At 37.1% G+C, this 21094-nt stretch overlaps 1 protein-coding gene across 1 annotated transcript; it reads left to right on the top strand.

Annotated features, from left to right (window-relative positions):
- Positions 1 to 13849: 13849 nt before the first annotated feature.
- Positions 13850 to 20433, top strand: LOC140154722 (uncharacterized). Its single transcript, XM_072177289.1, has 7 exons — positions 13850 to 14086; positions 15323 to 15395; positions 15721 to 15749; positions 16421 to 16475; positions 17057 to 17306; positions 17824 to 17844; positions 20082 to 20433. The coding sequence occupies exons 1-7, from the start codon at positions 13850 to 13852 to the stop codon at positions 20341 to 20343; spliced, it is 927 nt and encodes a 308-aa protein (XP_072033390.1). The 3' UTR covers positions 20344 to 20433.
- The last annotated feature ends 661 nt before the right edge of the window (positions 20434 to 21094 follow it).

Genomic DNA, 21094 nt, shown 5'->3' with positions numbered 1-21094 from the left:
CATGTATTTGCATGTCTTCTGGAGCGTGTGTGAAGGATGATTTGAACTAATGACCTTCCGTGCAAGCACCCTATAGGATTTTCTCTGGTGACGTGATCATCGGTCATTGATGGCCTACATCTTTTTCTTCCATTTTGCCCAATTTTTCCGAACTTTGATGACTTTTTTCTCAGAGTTGGCAGTCTTTGGCACTGAAACGAGTTAGCTAGTTACGATTATACACATATAAACTATTAAATTAAACAGGTTTTATGTACCGGACTCAACCGGAACATTGTGCATTATTTAAGAACATTTTACATCTATTTTTCATCGAAAAAGTCACCAAAATCTTACCTTATTTGCTAAAGATGAAACTCAGCAAAAAACGGCCGATTTTGATTACCTTTTCGATGTTTTATAGGACAATTTCTACACAACACGATCAAGAAAACAGTTTGACTGTAGACCCCAAAACAAAGCTACTATACATGTTCAGAGCATCAGTGAAATTCCAGAATCTTACTTCTGGGTAGCGTTTGTTTGTTCGTGGATGGGTTTGTTATAAATTTTTTCCAGTAATGATTTCGCCAAGCATCGATCGCGGTAAATGGATTATACATGAAAGGAAGTACCATTGATAGCTTTTCTTTTCATGCGTCAATAGATAAGCGGATTAAAACTTGGCCGATCGAAGTCGTTGTGGTTCCTTCTCATCTCTTTCTTCCATGATGAGAACATGCAGACACTATGGCTAGCTTCAGACTCCATATTGTACGTACAATATTGTATGTACAATACTTTTCGTGACGTCAAAAATTATTGCACGTGCAATAAATATACGTGCCACGACTAGTTGAATCAGATTAAATAACGCGCTATAACCCTGACGGTTCATTGTTTGCTAAATCCAAGCGAGGACACCAGAAAATCTATGCAAGATAAATTTCTACTGCTGCTGATGAAAAATCCTAGAGTGCGTTTGGAGGTTTTTTCTGCACTTTACCAGTAGGCCTAATAAATTCATAAAAAATAAAAATCAAATAAAGATTTAGGGTGAATGTTTTTAATCACTGCTCATCTGATCCACTTTCCCAGGAAACTAAATACCGATACTCCTTAGTTTTTCCCTGACTTTCCAGACATAATTATGAGTAAACATCAAATTTAATGTTTACAAAACAATAAAATATATATACATTCGTTTGCATTTTGTACATAAATATTAATATTAATAATGTACAAACATTAAAAAAGGGGGTCTTAGAGTATGTCTATTTTTAATCATATACTAATTCCGCCATGCCCAAACATATTTTATATAATATGAAATCGTGTAATGGCACCCAAATTCCAATCAAAAATAAAAACAAATTTGTTATCAAATACACTAGGCCTATGTTGTATTACAGGAATTTAATAGATGGTGCATTTTAATAAATAAATAGATTAACACGGGTAATGGATGATAAATATTTGGCAATACCGGATTTACCACAGAGCCAGTGGATAAAGAAATTAATTACAATTAAAACAAATTAAATGAGAAAATGAAAGCAAGGACATTTTGGTGTTCAAAGTTCCGGTTCAAAGTATTGTTTTAGAATGCGAAGGAGTCCTAAATGTTATCCTGGCCCAGGACACTGATTAATGTAAATTCGACCCATAGTTATTTTATCTACTTTTGCCACCATTCAACCTGTTCAATGTGATTTGTGCCTATTTTTATTCCGAAATCTGACGTATCAACGTTGTATCGGTCCACAAACTATGATCCGAGACTATTTCATATGACACGGTTGTATGGATTTCAAAAGATCGGTCCTATAATAGATATCGATTAGAGAATTACAGCAGGAGGCTTTGAGGATGCCGTAATCCTCTTGACAATCAACCAATCAGAGAGACATATTTCAGAAATATGTTCGTATCGTTGAAACTCTTTCAACTCTGAAATATATATTTCAATTAATCTCGTTTCACATTAACACGTTTATGGATGTATTGGGATGATCATAAGTAGGTCTATAACATACACCATCATAACATGCCTCAACGATATCAACATGTAAAAAGCTGTTGCAAATTCATAACACAACGTGTTATTATGTATAATGTTATATGCCAAAACTTTAAAAAACAATGAAAATATCGGTATCAATCAAATCAAAACCAGAATAAATACATAGGCCTACAAATAATACTTAAGAAACTGACTAAATCAATATATGACTAAATGTCGGTATAAATGAATCGCTAAATCAATTAATCAATCAGTAATCAATCAATCAATCAACCAATCAATCAGCCAATAAATAAATAAATAAATAAATAAATAAATAAATAAATAAATAAATAAATAAACAAATAGGCCTAAATAAATAAATCTATAAATAAATAAATACAAACTGAATGTGCCATTTATATTATTATTACAATTTTAATATATTATTAGTATTAATAGGCCTTTTAATATTAAGTACAGTTGAATACAAGAAGACATAAAAAGATGTTCATCATTCCGTGCACGAAAACTCACTAAATTTACCACTCTTAGAAATTTGGCAACTCCGTATCAATTAAGCAACCAATGATTGTAGCAAAATATATATTTTCCCGGTACATACTATTTATTGCACGTGTAATACTTTTTGACGTCACGAAAAGTATTGTACATACAATATTGTACGTACAATACGGAGTCTGAAGCGCGCTTATTGCTCTTAAATTGACGTATTTTCGCTCATTGTTTACTGCTCAATACAGATTTTCGCGTTCACTTCTACTTCTAGAGGCTTTCATGTCAGAGTGGTTTTGAATAGATAATCCTCTATTATCCATAGACGTTGAAGTTTGTGCTTTTGAACTGCATTTCGAAAACTAATGACTACCTCCCTCGCTCGAGCGAAGAGATGGCACTAGAAAGAAAAAGCGAGGGCGCAAACTCATACGCGGCCAGAATACAGACTGGCAGAAAGCAAAATGTTATGAGTATAGATGTTAATGTGCTGTGATCGGGGCTGTGATGTAGTCGATTATTGATGAAATAGTGCTGTACATCAATGTTGCGCAACTCACGTATTCGTGTCTTCGAAAGTGTGATTTATTGTTCAATAGCTTCAATATTAAAGCATACCCATGGCGAAATACACAAGATGTATATAAACTGGGGTATATGACCAATAAGTAAGCCTGCATAATGTTTAACACTAACATCTAACATCTCATCCAAACACCGGCATACGGGTTTATCCAGGGGTTTACCGCCATGATCACTCATACATAATCATCTACATCACATATAAATTATAATTATTTGACTCCAACTGAAAGCATCTGCAACTGTCGCGTGAGAAATATTAGCCACAATAATTAAAGGGTACAGATTACATGGATTAGGGCTATTATATTTAGTGGCGTAGCCAGGATTTCGGAACTGAGGGGGTACAACTTGTAAATGTACCGACGGAACCAGGCCTGGACGGAACTACTTTTGCCGACGGAAGTTGAGAATTTTTGACCCATTTTTTTTTTGGTTTGAAAAAGTGAAGAGCAAAAAAAAAAAAAAAAGAAAGAAAGAAAAAAAAAAAGAAAAGAAAAGCAAAGCATAATAGGCGCTAGCAACCTAAAAAATAATTAACAATTTAACATTTTTAGAACATTTTCCCTTGTTCTTTTAAGCAGGGTAAAAAATTAGTATTTTGTTCACCCAATTTCTTTTCACCCAAAGCCTTCCTGTATTAAGCCATTTCCTAATAATGAAATTACAGGGTCCATCCATCCCAACAAAAAAATCACCACACGAATGTGTTTATCGCAACATAGACTTTTCTGATTTCGGATGCTCTCACAAAATGAATTACATCTCATAAATATCTCCATCACAATACCCTCTCACCCCACCACCCCGCCCACTAACACATAGACACCCCACCCCTGCACACATGCCAAATTCACACACTCGCATCAAGAAAAAAACACATGATTTGTGTTTATACCATTACCAGCTGTCATCAAGGAATATATCCATGATTTTCCTGACTTTTGCTCTCACAATCATACATCCCCATTTATATACAAAACAGAATACCACAAACCCACCTATAAAGAAACCCCGGAGAGAAATCAGTACATCGTTTGACATAATCATGTCTGAGTTCATCATCTATTATAAAATAGCGCTAGCGCATAGCTTAATGTAGGCTACTCGGTATATGCCTAAGTGCATTTCCTTTAATGAAATTACATGGTCTTGTTTTAATATCACAACGTAGACTTTCCTGCTCTTGGGTGCTCTCGCAAAATAAACAGTAATCTCATTACTATCACCATCACAACAAACCCAGCACAGACACATAAATAAGTACAATCTTCATGGTTTGTAAATATCCCATTGTGCTTTCTGCAATGAAGACATCAAGGTAGACTTCCCTGACTCTGGATACTCGCCTTGTCATCTGCTGTCTGCAAAGAAGAAATCAAGGTAGACTTTCCTGACTCTGAATACTCACCTTATCACCTGCTGTCTGCAATGACGAAATCAAGGTAGACTTCCCTGACTCTGGATACTCACCTTGTCACCTGCTGTCTCCAATGACGAAATCAAGGTAGACTTTCCTGACTCTGGATACTCACCTTGTCACCTGCTGTCTGCAATGAAGATATCAAGGTAGACTTTCCTGACTCTGAATACTCACCTTGTCACCTGCTGTCTGCAATGAAGAAATCAAGGTAGACTTCCCTGACTCTGGATACTCACCTTGTCACCTGCTGTCTCCAATGACGAAATCAAGGTAGACTTTCCTGACTCTGGATACTCACCTTGTCATCTGCTGTCTGCAATGAAGATATCAAGGTAGACTTTCCTGACTCTGGATACTCACCTTATCACCTGCTGTCTGCAATGACGAAATCAAGGTAGACTTTCTTGACTCTGTATACTCACCTTGTCACCTGCTGTCTGCAATGACGAAATCAAGGTAGACTTCCCTGACTCTGGATACTCACCTTGTCACCTGCTGTCTCCAATGAAGACATCAAGGTAGACTTTCCTGACTCGGGAAACTCACCTTGTCATCTGCTGTCTGCAATGAAGAAATCAAGGTAGACTTTCCTGACTCTGGATACTCACCTTGTCATCTGCTGTCTGCAATGAAGAAATCAAGGTAGACTTTCCTGACTCTGGATACTCACCTTGTCATCTGCTGTCTGCAATGAAGAAATCAAGGTAGACTTTCCTGACTCTGAATACTCACCTTGTCACCTGCTGTCTGCAATGACGAAATCAAGGTAGACTTTCCTGACTCTGGATACTCACCTTGTCATCTGCTGTCTGCAATGAAGATATCAAGGTAGACTTTCCTGACTCTGAATACTCACCTTGTCACCTGCTGTCTGCAATGACGAAATCAAGGTAGACTTTCCTGACTCTGGATACTTACCTTGTCATCTGCTGTCTGCAATGAAGAAATCAAGGTAGACTTTCCTGACTCTGGATACTCACCTTGTCATCTGCTGTCTGCAATGAAGAAATCAAGGTAGACTTTCCTGACTCTGAATACTCACCTTGTCACCTGCTGTCTGCAATGACGAAATCAAGGTAGACTTTCCTGACTCTGGATACTCACCTTGTCATCTGCTGTCTGCAATGAAGATATCAAGGTAGACTTCCCTGACTCTGGACACTCACCTTGTCACCTGCTGTCTCCAATGAAGACATCAAGGTAGACTTTCCTGACTCGGGATACTCACCTTGTCATCTGCTGTCTGCAATGAAGAAATCAAGGTAGACTTTCCTGACTCTGAATACTCACCTTGTCACCTGCTGTCTGCAATGACGAAATCAAGGTAGACTTTCCTGACTCTGGATACTCACCTTGTCATCTGCTGTCTGCAATGAAGATATCAAGGTAGACTTTCCTGACTCTGGATACTCACCTTGTCACCTGCTGTCTGCAATGAAGAAATCAAGGTAGACTTTCCTGACTCTGGATACTCACCTTGTCATCTGCTGTCTGCAATGAAGACATCAAGGTAGACTTTCCTGACTCTGGATCCGGATACTCACCTTGTCATCTGCTGTCTGCAATGAAGAAATCAAGGTAGACTTCCCTGACTCTGGATACTCACCTTGTCACCTGCTGTCTCCAATGAAGACATCAAGTGTAGATCTCGGTGGTCGCCGTGTCATTACACAAAGAAATCTGCTGTCTGCAATGAAGAAATCAAGGTAGACTTTCCTGACTCTGAATACTCACCTTGTCACCTGCTGTCTGCAATGACGAAATCAAGGTAGACTTTCCTGACTCTGGATACTCACCTTGTCACCTGCTGTCTGCAATGAAGAAATCAAGGTAGACTTTCCTGACTCTGGATACTCACCTTGTCATCTGCTGTCTGCAATGAAGATATCAAGGTAGACTTTCCTGACTCTGGATACTCACCTTGTCACCTGCTGTCTGCAATGAAGAAATCAAGGTAGACGTTCCTGACTCTGTATACTCACCTTGTCATCTGCTGTCTGCAATGAAGAAATCAATGTATACTTTCCTGACTCTGGATACTCACCATGTCACCTGCTGTCTGCAATGAAGACATCAAGGTAGACTTTCCTGACTCTGGATACTCACCTTGTCATCTGCTGTCTGCAATGAAGAAATCAAGGTAGACTTTCCTGACTCGGGATACTCACCTTGTCATCTGCTGTCTGCTATGAAGAAATCAAAGTAGACTTTCCTGACTCTGAATACTCACCTTGTCATCTGCTGTCTGCAATGAAGAAATCAAGGTAGACTTTCCTGACTCTGTATACTCACCTTGTCATCTGCTGTCTGCAATGAAGAAATCAAGGTAGACTTTCCTGACTCTGGATAATCACCTTGTCACCTGCTGTCTGCAATGAAGAAATCAAGGTAGACTTTCCTGACTCTGAATACTCACCTTGTCACCTGCTGTCTGCAATGAAGAAATCAAGGTAGACTTTCCTGACTCTGGATACTCACCATGTCATCTGCTGTCTGCAATGAAGAAATCAAGGTAGACTTTCCTGACTCTGGATACTCACCATGTCATCTGCTATCTGCAATGAAGAAATCAAGGTAGACTTTCCTGACTCTGGATACTCACCTTGTCATCTGCTGTCTGCAATGAAGAAATCAAGGTAGACTTTCCTGACTCTGGATACTCACCTTGTTATCTGCTATCTGCAATGAAGAAATCAAGGTAGACTTTCCTGACTCTGGATACCCACCTTGTCACCTGCTGTCTGCAATGAAGAAATCAAGGTAGACTTTCCTGACTCTGGATACCCACCTTGTCACCTGCTGTCTGCAATGAAGAAATCAAGGTAGACTTTCCTGACTCTGGATACTCACCATGTCACCTGCTGTCTGCAATGATGAAATCAAGGTAGACTTTCCTGACTCTGGATACCCACCTTGTCACCTGCTGTCTGCAATGAAGAAATCAAGGTAGACTTTCCTGACTCTGGATACTCACCTTGTCACCTGCTGTCTGCAATGAAGAAATCAAGGTAGACTTTCCTGACTCTGGATACTCACCATGTCACCTGCTGTCTGCAATGAAGAAAATGAAGAAATCAAGGTAGACTTTCCTGACTCTGGATAGGCCTACTCGCCTTGTCACCTGCTGTCTGCAATGAAGAAATCAAGGTAGACTTTCCTGACTCTGGATACTCACCCTGTCATCTGCTGTCTGCAATGAAGAAATCAAGGTAGACTTTCCTGACTCTGGATACTCACCTTGTCATCTGCTGTCTGCAATGAAGACATCAAGGTAGACTTTCCTGACTCTGGATACTCACCATGTCATCTGCTGTCTGCAATGAAGACATCAAGGTAGACTTTCCTGACTCTGGATACTCACCATGTCATCTGCTGTCTGCAATGAAGAAATCAAGGTAGACTTTCCTGACTCTGGATACTCACCTTGTCATCTGCTGTCTGCAATGAAGAAATCAAGGTAGACTTTCCTGACTCTGGATACTCACCATGTCATCTGCTGTCTGCAATGAAGAAATCAAGGTAGACTTTCCTGACTCTGGATACTCACCTTGTCATCTGCTGTCTGCAATGAAGACATCAAGGTAGACTTTCCTGACTCTGGATACTCACCATGTCATCTGCTGTCTGCAATGAAGACATCAAGGTAGACTTTCCTGACTCTGGATACTCACCATGTCATCTGCTGTCTGCAATGAAGAAATCAAGGTAGACTTTCCTGACTCTGGATACTCACCTTGTCATCTGCTGTCTGCAATGAAGAAATCAAGGTAGACTTTCCTGACTCTGGATACTCACCATGTCATCTGCTGTCTGCAATGAAGAAATCAAGGTAGACTTTCCTGACTCTGGATACTCACCTTGTCATCTGCTGTCTGCAATGAAGAAATCAAGGTAGACTTTCCTGACTCTGGATACTCACCATGTCATCTGCTGTCTGCAATGAAGAAATCAAGGTAGACTTTCCTGACTCTGGATACTCACCTTGTCATCTGCTGTCTGCAATGAAGAAATCAAGGTAGACTTTCCTGACTCTGGATACTCACCATGTCATCTGCTGTCTGCAATGAAGAAATCAAGGTAGACTTTCCTGACTCTGGATGCTCACCTTGTCACCTGCTGTCTGCAATGAAGAAATCAAGGTAGACTTTCCTGACTCTGGATACTCACCTTGTCACCTGCTGTCTGCAATGAAGAAATCAAGGTAGACTTTCCTGACTCTGGATACTCACCTTGTCATTTGCTGTCTGCAATGAAGAAATCAAGGTAGACTTTCCTGACTCTGGATACTTACATTGTCATCTGCTGTCTGCAATGAAGAAATCAAGGTAGACTTTCCTGACTCTGGATACTCACCTTGTCATCTGCTGTCTGCAATGAAGAAATCAAGGTAGACTTTCCTGCCTCTGGATACTCGCCTTGTCATCTGCTGTCTGCAATGAAGAAATCAAGGTAGACTTTCCTGACTCTGGATACTCACCTTGTCACCTGCTGTCTGCAATGAAGAAATCAAGGTAGACTTTCCTGATTCTGGATACTTACCTTGTCACCTGCTGTCTGCAATGAAGAAATCAAGGTAGACTTTCCTGACTCTGGATACTCACCTTGTCATCTGCTGTCTGCAATGAAGAAATCAAGGTAGACTTTCCTGACTCTGGATACTCACCTTGTCATCTGCTGTCTGCAATGAAGAAATCAAGGTAGACTTTCCTGACTCTGGATACTTACCTTGTCATCTGCTGTCTGCAATGAAGAAATCAAGGTAGACTTTCCTGACTCTGGATACTCACCTTGTCATCTGCTGTCTGCAATGAAGAAATCAAGGTAGACTTTCCTGACTCTGGATACTTACTTTGTCATCTGCTGTCTGCAATGAAGAAATCAAGGTAGACTTTCCTGATTCTGGATACTTACCTTGTCACCTGCTGTCTGCAATGAAGAAATCAAGGTAGACTTTCCTGACTCTGGATACTCACCTTGTCACCTGCTGTCTGCAATGAAGAAATCAAGGTAGACTTTCCTGACTCTGGATACTCACCTTGTCACCTGCTGTCTGTAATGAAGAAATCAAGGTAGACTTTCCTGACTCTGGATACTCACCTTGTCATCTGCTGTCTGCAATGAAGAAATCAAGGTAGACTTTCCTGACTCTGGATACTCACCTTGTCACCTGCTGTCTGCAATGAAGAAATCAAGGTAGACTTTCCTGCCTCTGGATACTCGCCTTGTCATCTGCTGTCTGCAATGAAGAAATCAAGGTAGACTTTCCTGACTCTGGATACTCACCTTGTCATCTGCTGTCTGCAATGAAGAAATCAAGGTAGACTTTCCTGACTCTGGATACTCACCTTGTCATCTGCTGTCTGCAATGAAGACATCAAGGTAGACTTTCCTGACTCTGGATACTCACCTTGTCATCTGCTGTCTGCAATGTAGAAATCAAGGTAGACTTTCCTGATTCTGGATACTTACCTTGTCACCTGCTGTCTGCAATGAAGAAATCAAGGTAGACTTTCCTGATTCTGGATACTTACCTTGTCACCTGCTGTCTGCAATGAAGAAATCAAGGTAGACTTTCCTGACTCTGGATACTTACCTTGTCATCTGCTGTCTGCAATGAAGAAATCAAGGTAGACTTTCCTGACTCTGAATACTCACCTTGTCATCTGCTGTCTGCAATGAAGACATCAAGGTAGACTTTCCTGACTCTGGATACTCACCTTGTCATCTGCTGTCTGCAATGAAGACATCAAGGTAGACTTTCCTGACTCTGGATACTCACCTTGTCATCTGCTGTCTGCAATGTAGAAATCAAGGTAGACTTTCCTGATTCTGGATACTTACCTTGTCACCTGCTGTCTGCAATGAAGAAATCAAGGTAGACTTTCCTGATTCTGGATACTTACCTTGTCACCTGCTGTCTGCAATGAAGACATCAAGGTAGACTTTCCTGACTCTGGATACTCACCTTGTCATCTGCTGTCTGCAATGTAGAAATCAAGGTAGACTTTCCTGATTCTGGATACTTACCTTGTCACCTGCTGTCTGCAATGAAGAAATCAAGGTAGACTTTCCTGATTCTGGATACTTACCTTGTCACCTGCTGTCTGCAATGAAGAAATCAAGGTAGACTTTCCTGACTCTGGATACTTACCTTGTCACCTGCTGTCTGCAATGAAGAAATCAAGGTAGACTTTCCTGATTCTGGATACTTACCTTGTCACCTGCTGTCTGCAATGAAGAAATCAAGGTAGACTTTCCTGACTCTGGATACTTACCTTGTCATCTGCTGTCTGCAATGAAGAAATCAAGGTAGACTTTCCTGACTCTGAATACTCACCTTGTCATCTGCTGTCTGCAATGAAGAAATCAAGGTAGACTTTCCTGACTCTGGATACTTACTTTGTCATCTGCTGTCTGCAATGAAGAAATCAAGGTAGACTTTCCTGACTCTGGATACTCACCTTGTCATCTGCTGTCTGCAATGAAGAAATCAAGGTAGACTTTCCTGACTCTGGATATACTCACACACACAATACATTTTCCTCAACGATATCATTAATAAACATCCGCTCCGATCCCACCCACCTGACGTTAACCCCCACCCCATAGGATATGGGTTACGGGTTGGGTAAGGGTTAAGGTTAATGTATAGTGTTAACGTTATGGGAGCACACGGTGGGCAGAAAAGCGTTTAAAATTAATGTTGGGTTCGTGGGGGCACTCGTATATGAAAGTGACGTACCTGTGCCTACCGGAGTACGCCACTAGGGTCTATCATATATCAGTGGAAATTTGTGTCCAAAAAAAGGGGGTCATTCAGTGGCGGCTCCTAGAAAATGGGGGTCATTATGTGTGGAAACGCTCAAAATTGGGTGTCATTGACCGTGAAAAATAACTTTCTGGGCAATATATCATCAAACATTACATTTTGAAGCTAAAATTACTACAAAAAGGTAAAAAGTGTTCAAAATGTGTTCGAAGCGCGCAAAAAATTTGCAGATTTGATATGAATTTCTAAAAACAAAGGGGTGGGGTCATTAGCTGATAAAAGAGGTCACTGGGTGGCAGATTTTGCAGATTTGATATGAATTTCTAAAAACAAGGGGGTGGGGTCATTAGCTGATAAAAGAGGTTACTGGGTGGCAGATTTACTGAAAAATGGGGGTTTATTGACAGGCACATGACCCGTGCCAATATACCTATATGCGAGTGTTATAAAGGGGTTATAGATTATCTAACGTCATAACGGTTTTAAATATTGTTGCAAAACGATTGCAAATAAATTATTATCTAAACGTTTAGAATATGTTTTCTTTACATTTTGTTTACATAAAAACTTTTCTTGGTAGCATCTCAAACCACAATTACCTATATTGAGAAAGGAAGCGTGTAGTTGGTCCTGAAATTATCTGATGGGAAACTAATCTGGTGGGTACAGTTGAATGTCTTAAGGGGGTACTACACCCATGTGGTAAATTTGTGACTATTTTTGCATTTTTCTCAAAAAATAATTACACACAGGTAACAAAAGTTATGTATATTATTGGGGCAAGGAATCCAATTACTACATTGAAATTTCAGTGACTCAAGGCAAGCGGTTTAGTATCTAAGATAGGAAACGAGGTACATCCTAGCGGTACCTTATTTCTGATCATAAATAACAAACCGCTTGTCTTGGGTCACTGAAATTCCAGTGTAGTAATTGGATTCCTTGCCCCTATAATATACATAACTTTTGTTACCACTGTGTTATTAGTTTTGAGAAAATGCAAAATAGACACAAATTTATCGAGGGGTGTAAACCCCTTAATCTTTCTATACTTTTTGTTCCCTGCATATGAACTAATACACAACTATATTTCCTGGTAGTATTTTTCTATTCAAATTCGATGCTTGATATAAATATACCCTACACTATAATCATGATAATTATTATAGGTATATGCCTAAATGTTATTATAACAATAAATGTATCAAAACCATATAGGCCTATATCATAATATGTTTTGTTTTGTTGCTTTCTGTAATATGGAACGGATTATGTTTCAATGTTGAGAAAAGTGTCAAGGAAATGCCAAGTTTACACAACATTATATAGTTTAAACCGTGGGAAAGTTCAAGTTCCATAACTTCCTTTTGCTCTAAAGCCAATAGAATAAGCTGTATCGGGAAATGAGATCTCACTTCCTGATCCCTGAAAAATGGTTGAAAAATGCTCAATTTTCAAAACAATCATTAAAAAGCCCGATTTTTGCCCAAATTTTAAGTCAAGAATTGTTTTGTTACGTGGTCCGAAACAATTTGGGCCAAAAACCGTTTTGGGGGATTTTCTCCAAAAATAAGCATTTTCGCCCAAATTTGACCTCACTGATGAATTCATCAAGTCTTTGCCATTCTAATTATGTATACTTATTTTAGACCAACAATTTAGCAGTTAAGTGGCCCAAAGGTTTCCGTAATTCCAGGGTTAAGTCCACCGGATAGCAACGTTTCCCCAGTGGGATCTGGGAGCACAGCAGACACACTAAATTGCATTCTGAATACGAGGAATGTCCTTCTGATATCAAATAATTTGATTTTTTGAAATTTGCGACAGAATACAAATTTGATGGCAAATCATTAAAAAATTGATATTTTTTACATTTAAGATATTTTTAAATGTTAAAACAGTCCTCGAAACTAACTTTACAAATCTAATGATAGGCCTGTGTAGATGGAAGAAAAAGCCGCCCATCATTTGAAAATTTTGACTTTTCTGATTGAAGATATACATTTTTTCCAAAAGACCTAAATATTCTAGCAAATATTTATGCAACACATAATGATCGCACAATTGAAAGAAGATTCTTAAACATTACACGTTATCATCACAAAATTTGACAGATAAAAAACAAGTGACAGTGTTTTTCATCGCTGTGGTGTAATGCACGGTGGGTGTAAATGTAACAGATGTTTTTGACGTCATGCACATTATAATATACATTTTATTTGCACATGTTACCAGAGCAAGAGTAAAACCGTGTGCATGAAGCACGGAGTTGAGCTGTGCATCCATCGATTCCGCCGCCGCGCCGTCATTTGAGTGACACGATTGCGTGATTAGTCACGATGACGAAAAGCGATTGGGAATTTATACAAGTGAGATGAGATGGTGATTTATTTTGTATGAGTGGGCTAAAAATAACTTTTCAGAATGTTTGAAAGGTTTATAAAGGTTTACAAAGGTGGGATTAAGTCACAATACTACAGACGTTTGTTAAGCAAATACTACACATCACCAATTGAAGAGCCGTTCATAGCCTAATATAAATTTGACCAGGATCTGTGATTTGACGAAGCACTTTACCATGTCGACAGGAAAATATCAACGTCCAGAAAATCCTGAAGAAGGTCCTGTAGAATTTCTTCCAAAGAAATCGCGATGTTCCTCGTCTTTCCAGCTAATTCACAACATATTCTTATGGGCAATAATAATTGTTTTGGGAGTCGCATTGGTTTGGCTTTCTTCGGAGGTACACCAGCTCAAACAGAATGAAGCAATTACACCGCAGATGGAATCGGGAATTCCCCAACAGATGCAATCGGTAAGTGAAATGATGAACTGTCTCCGACCGCAAGTGCGCATGCCGTTTAGTGCAATATAGCGCTCTTTAAATAATCCATATGCTCAGTATGCTGCATTGTATAAAATGAAACGTTCCAAAAGTGTTTTATTGTTTTATTTATTAGACTATTTTAATTGGCAAATATATCTCAATGATTTAATTTGCCATGTTTAGGCCACATAAAAAATAATTCGCTTCACGTCCACCTCCCTCCTTACTTTCTGTGAACAGTTCTTTTTTCCAATAATTTCATATTAAATTTTAATTTTGATACTTTATTAATGTTAATGCTGATAAGCAAGTCAGAATCTCTTTCAAGTGTTTTTGTGGCACTCTATATGGGTCTAACACACAGAATCTTAAAATCAAAAAGGGTCTCATCATTTTCCTCGAAGATTCTAAAAACTGCTATAGCAATGACAGGTTTACGTGCAAACTGCTGCATCACAATGTCAATGTTGTCAAAAAAAACCTCCCTCTTTACTTTTTTTTAAAAAAAGTGTGGACGTGAAACGAATTTTTACAGCGCTATAATTTTTCGGAATTAAAAAAAATTATCTTGTTTTGCCAAATGAAACATAGCTATGCCTATATCCTTATCCTTAGTTAGATGTAACTGGTAATAAAAGTCAAATATTAGTATTTTTGCGGGGGAAATTGGTCAAAAACATGCAATTTTGCATGTTTTCTTACAATGAAGTCACAACATTCAAATTAAAACTTTTATTATTTTATGTTGTTTTTCATTATTAGTTATAAAATAGACTATAGGCCTAATGGGTTTTTTTTTTTTTTTTTCAAATACTAGAATGCATAACATAGCCTTTCTAAAACACTTGTGCTTGATTGTCACACGCCCTAAACGGCCCTTTTGTTTTCCAAGAATTGACCCAAATTTCTAAATTTGACTTTTATTGCCAGTTATAGAACTATTATAAAATAGCTATGTTTCATTTGGCAAAACAAGATAAAAATATCGTGCTGTTTTTTGTTTTTCTGGAATAAGGGAGTAGGCTCATGTGAGGTGAATAATATTTAGAAAGACTAAACTCTACTCTATAATAATACTGACAATGTAAAATTGAAAATATAAAATCGCATCTCGATTTTCTCCTTTGCTTTTCATTTTACCCATCACCCTCTCGAAAAATAGCCATCTTACATTTTTTGTCAGAGGTGTTTTGTATGACGAACTTGATTTCTTTTCTCTTTTAGCATGGCGACACTAATTCCCGGTTTCGTTCAAGACGAGACTCACATGCCAGTCCCAGACAAGCAGTGGGAGCAGGTACGTTTAAAAAAGTTTTTTTTAATGTTACTTCATTCGTTGTTTATTATATAGGTCATCGACATTTTGTTTAAGACAAGCATATATGCCTACATAACAACTTCCTGCACACGTTTTGAAATGTTAAAACCCAAATTTATATAACTTGTTAACCAGCCATTTTGGTGATGACAATTTGTGCAAGCATTTAATAATTATTACCGTTTTGCGCAAGCAATTGGGTACAACACAAAAACATACCGTATACATGGTTAATTATATGGTACTAGTATAATTATAGACTTGTTAGTAATAACCTCTTATTTTTTATATTTTCCTCTTTTAGGTTGGAGCACGTTTGGAAATCAGCAGAATGTGAGTATCAACTTTACAATTAATAGTTTTCAACGTGTCTTCAATTTCTGATTTTGTTAATACACTCTTAAAACAATCTTATCATTTTTGAAACTTGTCAAATTTGATAAGGGAAACTATTCAGATGGGGATATAATAGATTTCTCTTCAAAATGAATAGATTTTTATTCAAAATGAATTGGTTATTCTCATCAAAATGACAAGAAACTCATCAAATTTGATAAGATTGTCTTGTCATTAAAAAATGAATAGGTTCTTGTTAAAAATGAATAAGTTCTTATCACAAATGACCTAAAAATGAAATTTGAATAGTTTGTCTTGTCAGAGAGGGACTTAAAAGAATCATTTCAAAATAAAATGGGTACTCTTATCAAATAATGAGTTGGAAATCTTATCAATTTGAAAAGTTACTTGTTAAAATAAAACGGAAACTATTCATTTTGATAAGATTGTCGGTTTAAAGTGTTAATATACCTAATAAAAAATGAATAGTATATCTCATCAAAATGAATAGTTACGGGATCCAAAATAAATGAATAGGGATTCTATTCAAAAAATTGAATATTGTGAAATTAGAGTGTAGCATTTACATAATTATAGTTGAAAAAATAAAAACATAATACCATAAGATGTGCTCTTAATCTATTTCCAAATGCTTTTTATTCTAACAGAACACCCAGCCTCTCATCCACGTGACTCACATTACCTCCAATGAACTGGAAAGAGGTAAGCTGTTGCCTTTTGGTATTTTTTAAAATCAAAGTAGTCTGAATTCAATACAGAAATGAATGCAAGTTCCATTACACACACATGTATACCATGCATCGCTACTATCGGCTAATTATATATACCAAAATGTAACACTACCGCATACTGCGGGTCGTCTTGAAAGGCATTGCTAAAACAGGAAAGACAGTGCTATATATGAAATATGAACACGCGTGTCTCTAGCAGCATAGGCCCCCTACGCACAAAATACCAAACGCTTCATTTCCCAGGGTTCATTTCACGAACATGTAAATCAAGTTACACACCATTAGTTTACATCCATTCGCACATTATTATCGTCATCTATTGCTGTATCAGGAAAGACAACACTAACATCAAAATTGAGTGCACTTTGTCGCACATGATTAATATAGGCTAAATCAAAAACCACCGCGTCCGCACACCCCAACAAGTACACATCCCTCAAACACCCCACTCCCCTCAGTCCCACCCCGGGAGAAGACACATGAAACTACCAATTTTGTTAGTTTTTCTTGTATTTAAACATTGTTCTTCTCTTTAATTCATGCATTCTTCAGGAGATTGGTTCACCTGGCACTCCGACCAAGACGAAACCTACCAAGACTTAGCCAGCCAACACATGATATTCAACAAAAACAAATTCATCGAGATCAACCAGCCCGGTTATTACTTCGTGTACAGCCAGATAACCTACAGCGACATAGGATATTATAGTGAAGGGGTTATTGGACACGAGATTGTTAAAAAGTCAAGCTGTGGAAAAGGAGATGACCGCATCTTGTTGAGCAGCCGGCAGTCTCAAATTGAGTAAGTTAATAGTCATTATGGCATTTAAAAAATACTCATCTACAACTTTTTAAACCATACCTCACTGTTAAACTTAAGTAGGCAAAAAAGGTCTAATTCGACACATTTTTGACTAACTAAAATTAGTCATACAAAATATATTTTTATTCAAGGAAATAATGCTGAAATTATGTATTTATAATACTAAAAGAACAGTAATATCATTTCACATTAATTTGCATCATTTCAACCTGCCTTATAATATTCAATTTATAAAGAATAAGAAATTGCATGACTAATGACGAATCTATATGACTTCGCGATTTATCGTGATTTAATTAGTCAATTACGTCCATTACTAATTGATTACTAATTGAATGACTAATTAAATGACTAATTATTTATCAAAAATTAGATTTTTGAATTAGACCTTTTTTGACTAACGTTTACAGTGCTTCCTTACGAAATTTTAACCAACCCTCTATACAAATTTACCAATAATTTTTTTATTTTTGTTGGTTCATTTTTGCGTATACAGTGTGGCACAGGTTTCAAACATGTGAGTATTAAGATATCATGCAGGTGATTGGTGGCTGGATATTTTTGTTCCAAGTATGCAAGCAAGCTACGATTTAAATGCTTTCCCTTCTCCTTGCTCGGCTAGCTAGCTCCCTTCCTCTGCGTGTCCAATTTACAGCGTGCCCAAATGCACATCCCAACATACTGATTTCTTTTCACACAAAAAATGAGTTTGTTTCTAATTGTTTCTAAACAAAATATGCAAAATATATGCAAAATATAGGCCTATAATTTCTAAGCCAAATACTAAACATGCTAAATAGCTTGAGAACACGAACACTTTAAAGAAATCAACATTATTATTGGGGCTCGCTTTTTTTGGACACCCTGTATTTCCACCGTCCGTCGCATAACATGCGTAGCTTTAGTTGTCTCTTTTTGACGATCTGTATGCTAAAAATTAATAGTCTGTATAAAGACAGTTGCTGCACAATTGTCATTTGGCGCGTTTTACCTGTTCTGCCTTTTGCCCAACTAAAATACTCGAAAATAAAATACTTAAAAATAGTCTATTTTAAAGAAAGCGTGACTTGCTGCTGTTTAGAACATAGCCATGCATGATATTTCTTGATTTTAGAAATTAGATGTTAACTTGGTTTACAGGCTAAAATGGTGGAGTATAGTACAGTTCTTCTTTTGTTTCTTATTATCTACTTCGGGACTTTACCAGCTCCTTTTTAGGATTAGGCCTAAAATAGTTTCAGAAGAGTCTGCTTTATATAGGCCTATGCATTAGAACTTCAAGTGCCGATGGCAATCGGGGTTCGGAGCGCTGCAGTCAGGCATACAGGTCCCTTTTTGCTTACTTTTAAAAAAAATTGTACCCGGTATTGTTACACCCATTTGAAAGGTTCAATCCTGTTATTTCTCTATGCAGACGAGATCTATACCCAGCAAACACAAAACGTTTTCAAAAACATTCGCAAAAGGTTATAAAAGGTTGTCAGAAAACGTTTAAATGTCGGGTTATATAAAGGGTATATTAAGAGTATAAAACGTTTTCATAACCTCAAAAAAACATTTTGTGATAATCTACTGCTCAGCAAACAATAATGTTTTACAGAAAACGTTTAAATGTCGGGTTATATAAAGGGTATAAAAACGTTTTAATAACAATTCAAAAACATTCTTGAACACTTGATACAAAACATTTTAAACAGAATGTTATTTTGGGGAAAAATATTTTGCGAAAAATGTTTGCCCAATATTTGCAATAACGTTTTAAAAACGTTTTAATGACCTTTATATAACCCGACTTTTAAATGTTATTAAAAGGTTTTGAAAAAACATTTTAAGAACATTTCTGTGTTTGCTGGGTTCAAATATTTTAACATAATGTTATTTAAGTATTGACAAAATATTTGGCAAAAATGTTTGCAAAAATAGTTCACAATAACATTTTTGGAAGACATTAAAAAATATTGTTGTAGTGTGTTTTCATACAAAACGTTTTAAAACGTTGTCATGACCTTTATATAACCCTACATTTTAATGTTATTAAAACGTTTTTACCTAAACCAAAAGCCAAAATATAACTTATTTAAAACGTTTTTAAAACGTTTTGTGTTTGCTGGGTACCTTGATGGCTACTCTACTGGTATAATGAACCCTCATTAACTAACCATAATTCCTAAAATTTAAAGTTAATTATACAGGCTGTATCAAAAATATTTTCGTTTCTTTAAAAAGACTGCCTCTTCCAAGACAACATTTGGGTCCAGTTGAAATGACTAGACTTTATACTTAATACATTATACCGTAAAACCTCGACTACAAGCACATAGAGTGTAAGACAAATTGATACGAAACAGCCGAAAATATGCCATTATAATAAATTGGTTTTACAATAATACTTGTTTGTATCTGTAATTTATTTGCTGAAACTCCATGTCATAATTTTGTTTTTGGATGGCCCCTGGATTAATTTAGCTTTCATCAAAAACAGTCTTATGCTTGTAGACGAGGTTTTACGGTATATGTAAAAGTCTGATTATTTCAAGTTGATACAATGGTGCGTTTGGGAGATGCAGGCATTTAAAAAAACAAAAACAAAAAACCCAAAAGACGGAGAACAGATGATGAAGAACAATCAGTTTTATACAGCCTGTATATCCCTTATTGCAATTCGTTAAGTATTTATAGAAAGAAGGCATAAAACCCGTGTAATTCAGTTCGAAAAACGTCAACATGGTTTTATTATTTTTTTATTTTTTACAGGACAACAGACTTCAGATTCGGCCCGAACTATCCCAAGGATTCTGGTTATACAGCTGGGGTGTTTTACCTCTCTACCAATGATTACATAGGAGTGCGTCCCCTCAGCGACGCGACGACGCGGCTGATTTATCGATACGCCAATTTACCGGAGGATGCATTGATGACGGGTAGCTCATTTGGAGCGTTTATGCTAGCCTCCGACCCACACTCAAGGTTGGCTGAGATGAGAGAATGTTGTGACGGTGGTATTCTGATGCTATAAGAAGACTGCGAAGAAGATCAATGAAATAACTCCTTGTATGGAGAACATGGAACATGTTCAGCAGCTTTTACTTGTTTGTCTTAATTAATTGAACTATAAACTTAATCGTTAATATTGTTTGTTTGTTTGTTTGTTTAACTCACTCGTTTTTTGCTTAGAAAAAAAACAATAGGCCTATACGCAAAATAAAAACAGAAAAAAAACCAAAAAACGTTTACAATTTTCACACTCTCATAAAAACTTATTATTAATATAATTATAGTATGTATTATTATTAAGGGGGTACTATACACCCATGGCAAATGTTGTGCCTATTTTTGCATTTTTCCAAAAAATTATAATACATTGGTGACAAGTTAGATATGTATATTATAGAGGCAAGGACTACAACTACTGTACTAAAAATTCAGCAACTCAAAGCAAGTAGTTATTGATTTATTGATCAAATATTGGTTTTCCCTCATTTTTGACTGTAACTCCACAACCGTTGTCTGTGCTGAAATAAAATGTCCAGTGCAGTAGTTGTAGTCCTTGCCCCTATAATATACATATCTTACTTGTCCCCAATGCGCTATAATTTTGGAGAAAACTACAAAAATAGGCACAAAATTGGGTAGGGGTGTAGTACCCCCTTAAATCACCTGTAAATAATTAACTTATTAATCAATGTCTTCTGTATCAGTGATTTGTTCTATATCTAGTAAATTAAAGTATCAATCAAAGTTTACTTAAGAGTGCCACCATACATATT

The sequence above is a fragment of the Amphiura filiformis genome, chromosome 6 (assembly GCF_039555335.1).
Source record: "Amphiura filiformis chromosome 6, Afil_fr2py, whole genome shotgun sequence".
Classification (NCBI taxonomy): Eukaryota; Metazoa; Echinodermata; class Ophiuroidea; order Amphilepidida; family Amphiuridae; genus Amphiura; species Amphiura filiformis.
Note: the sequence above shows the minus strand (reverse complement) of the source record. Positions and strands in the feature narration are given on the sequence as shown.

Coding starts and splice junctions, on each gene's coding strand:
- LOC140154722 (XM_072177289.1), top strand. CDS start 13,850: ATGTCGACAGGAAAATATCAACGTCCAGAAAATCCTGAAGAAGGTCCT. Junction 14,087..15,322: donor TTCCCCAACAGATGCAATCG/GTAAGTGAAATG, acceptor TTTCTCTTTTAG/CATGGCGACACTAATTCCCG. Junction 15,750..16,420: donor CGTTTGGAAATCAGCAGAAT/GTGAGTATCAAC, acceptor TTATTCTAACAG/AACACCCAGCCTCTCATCCA.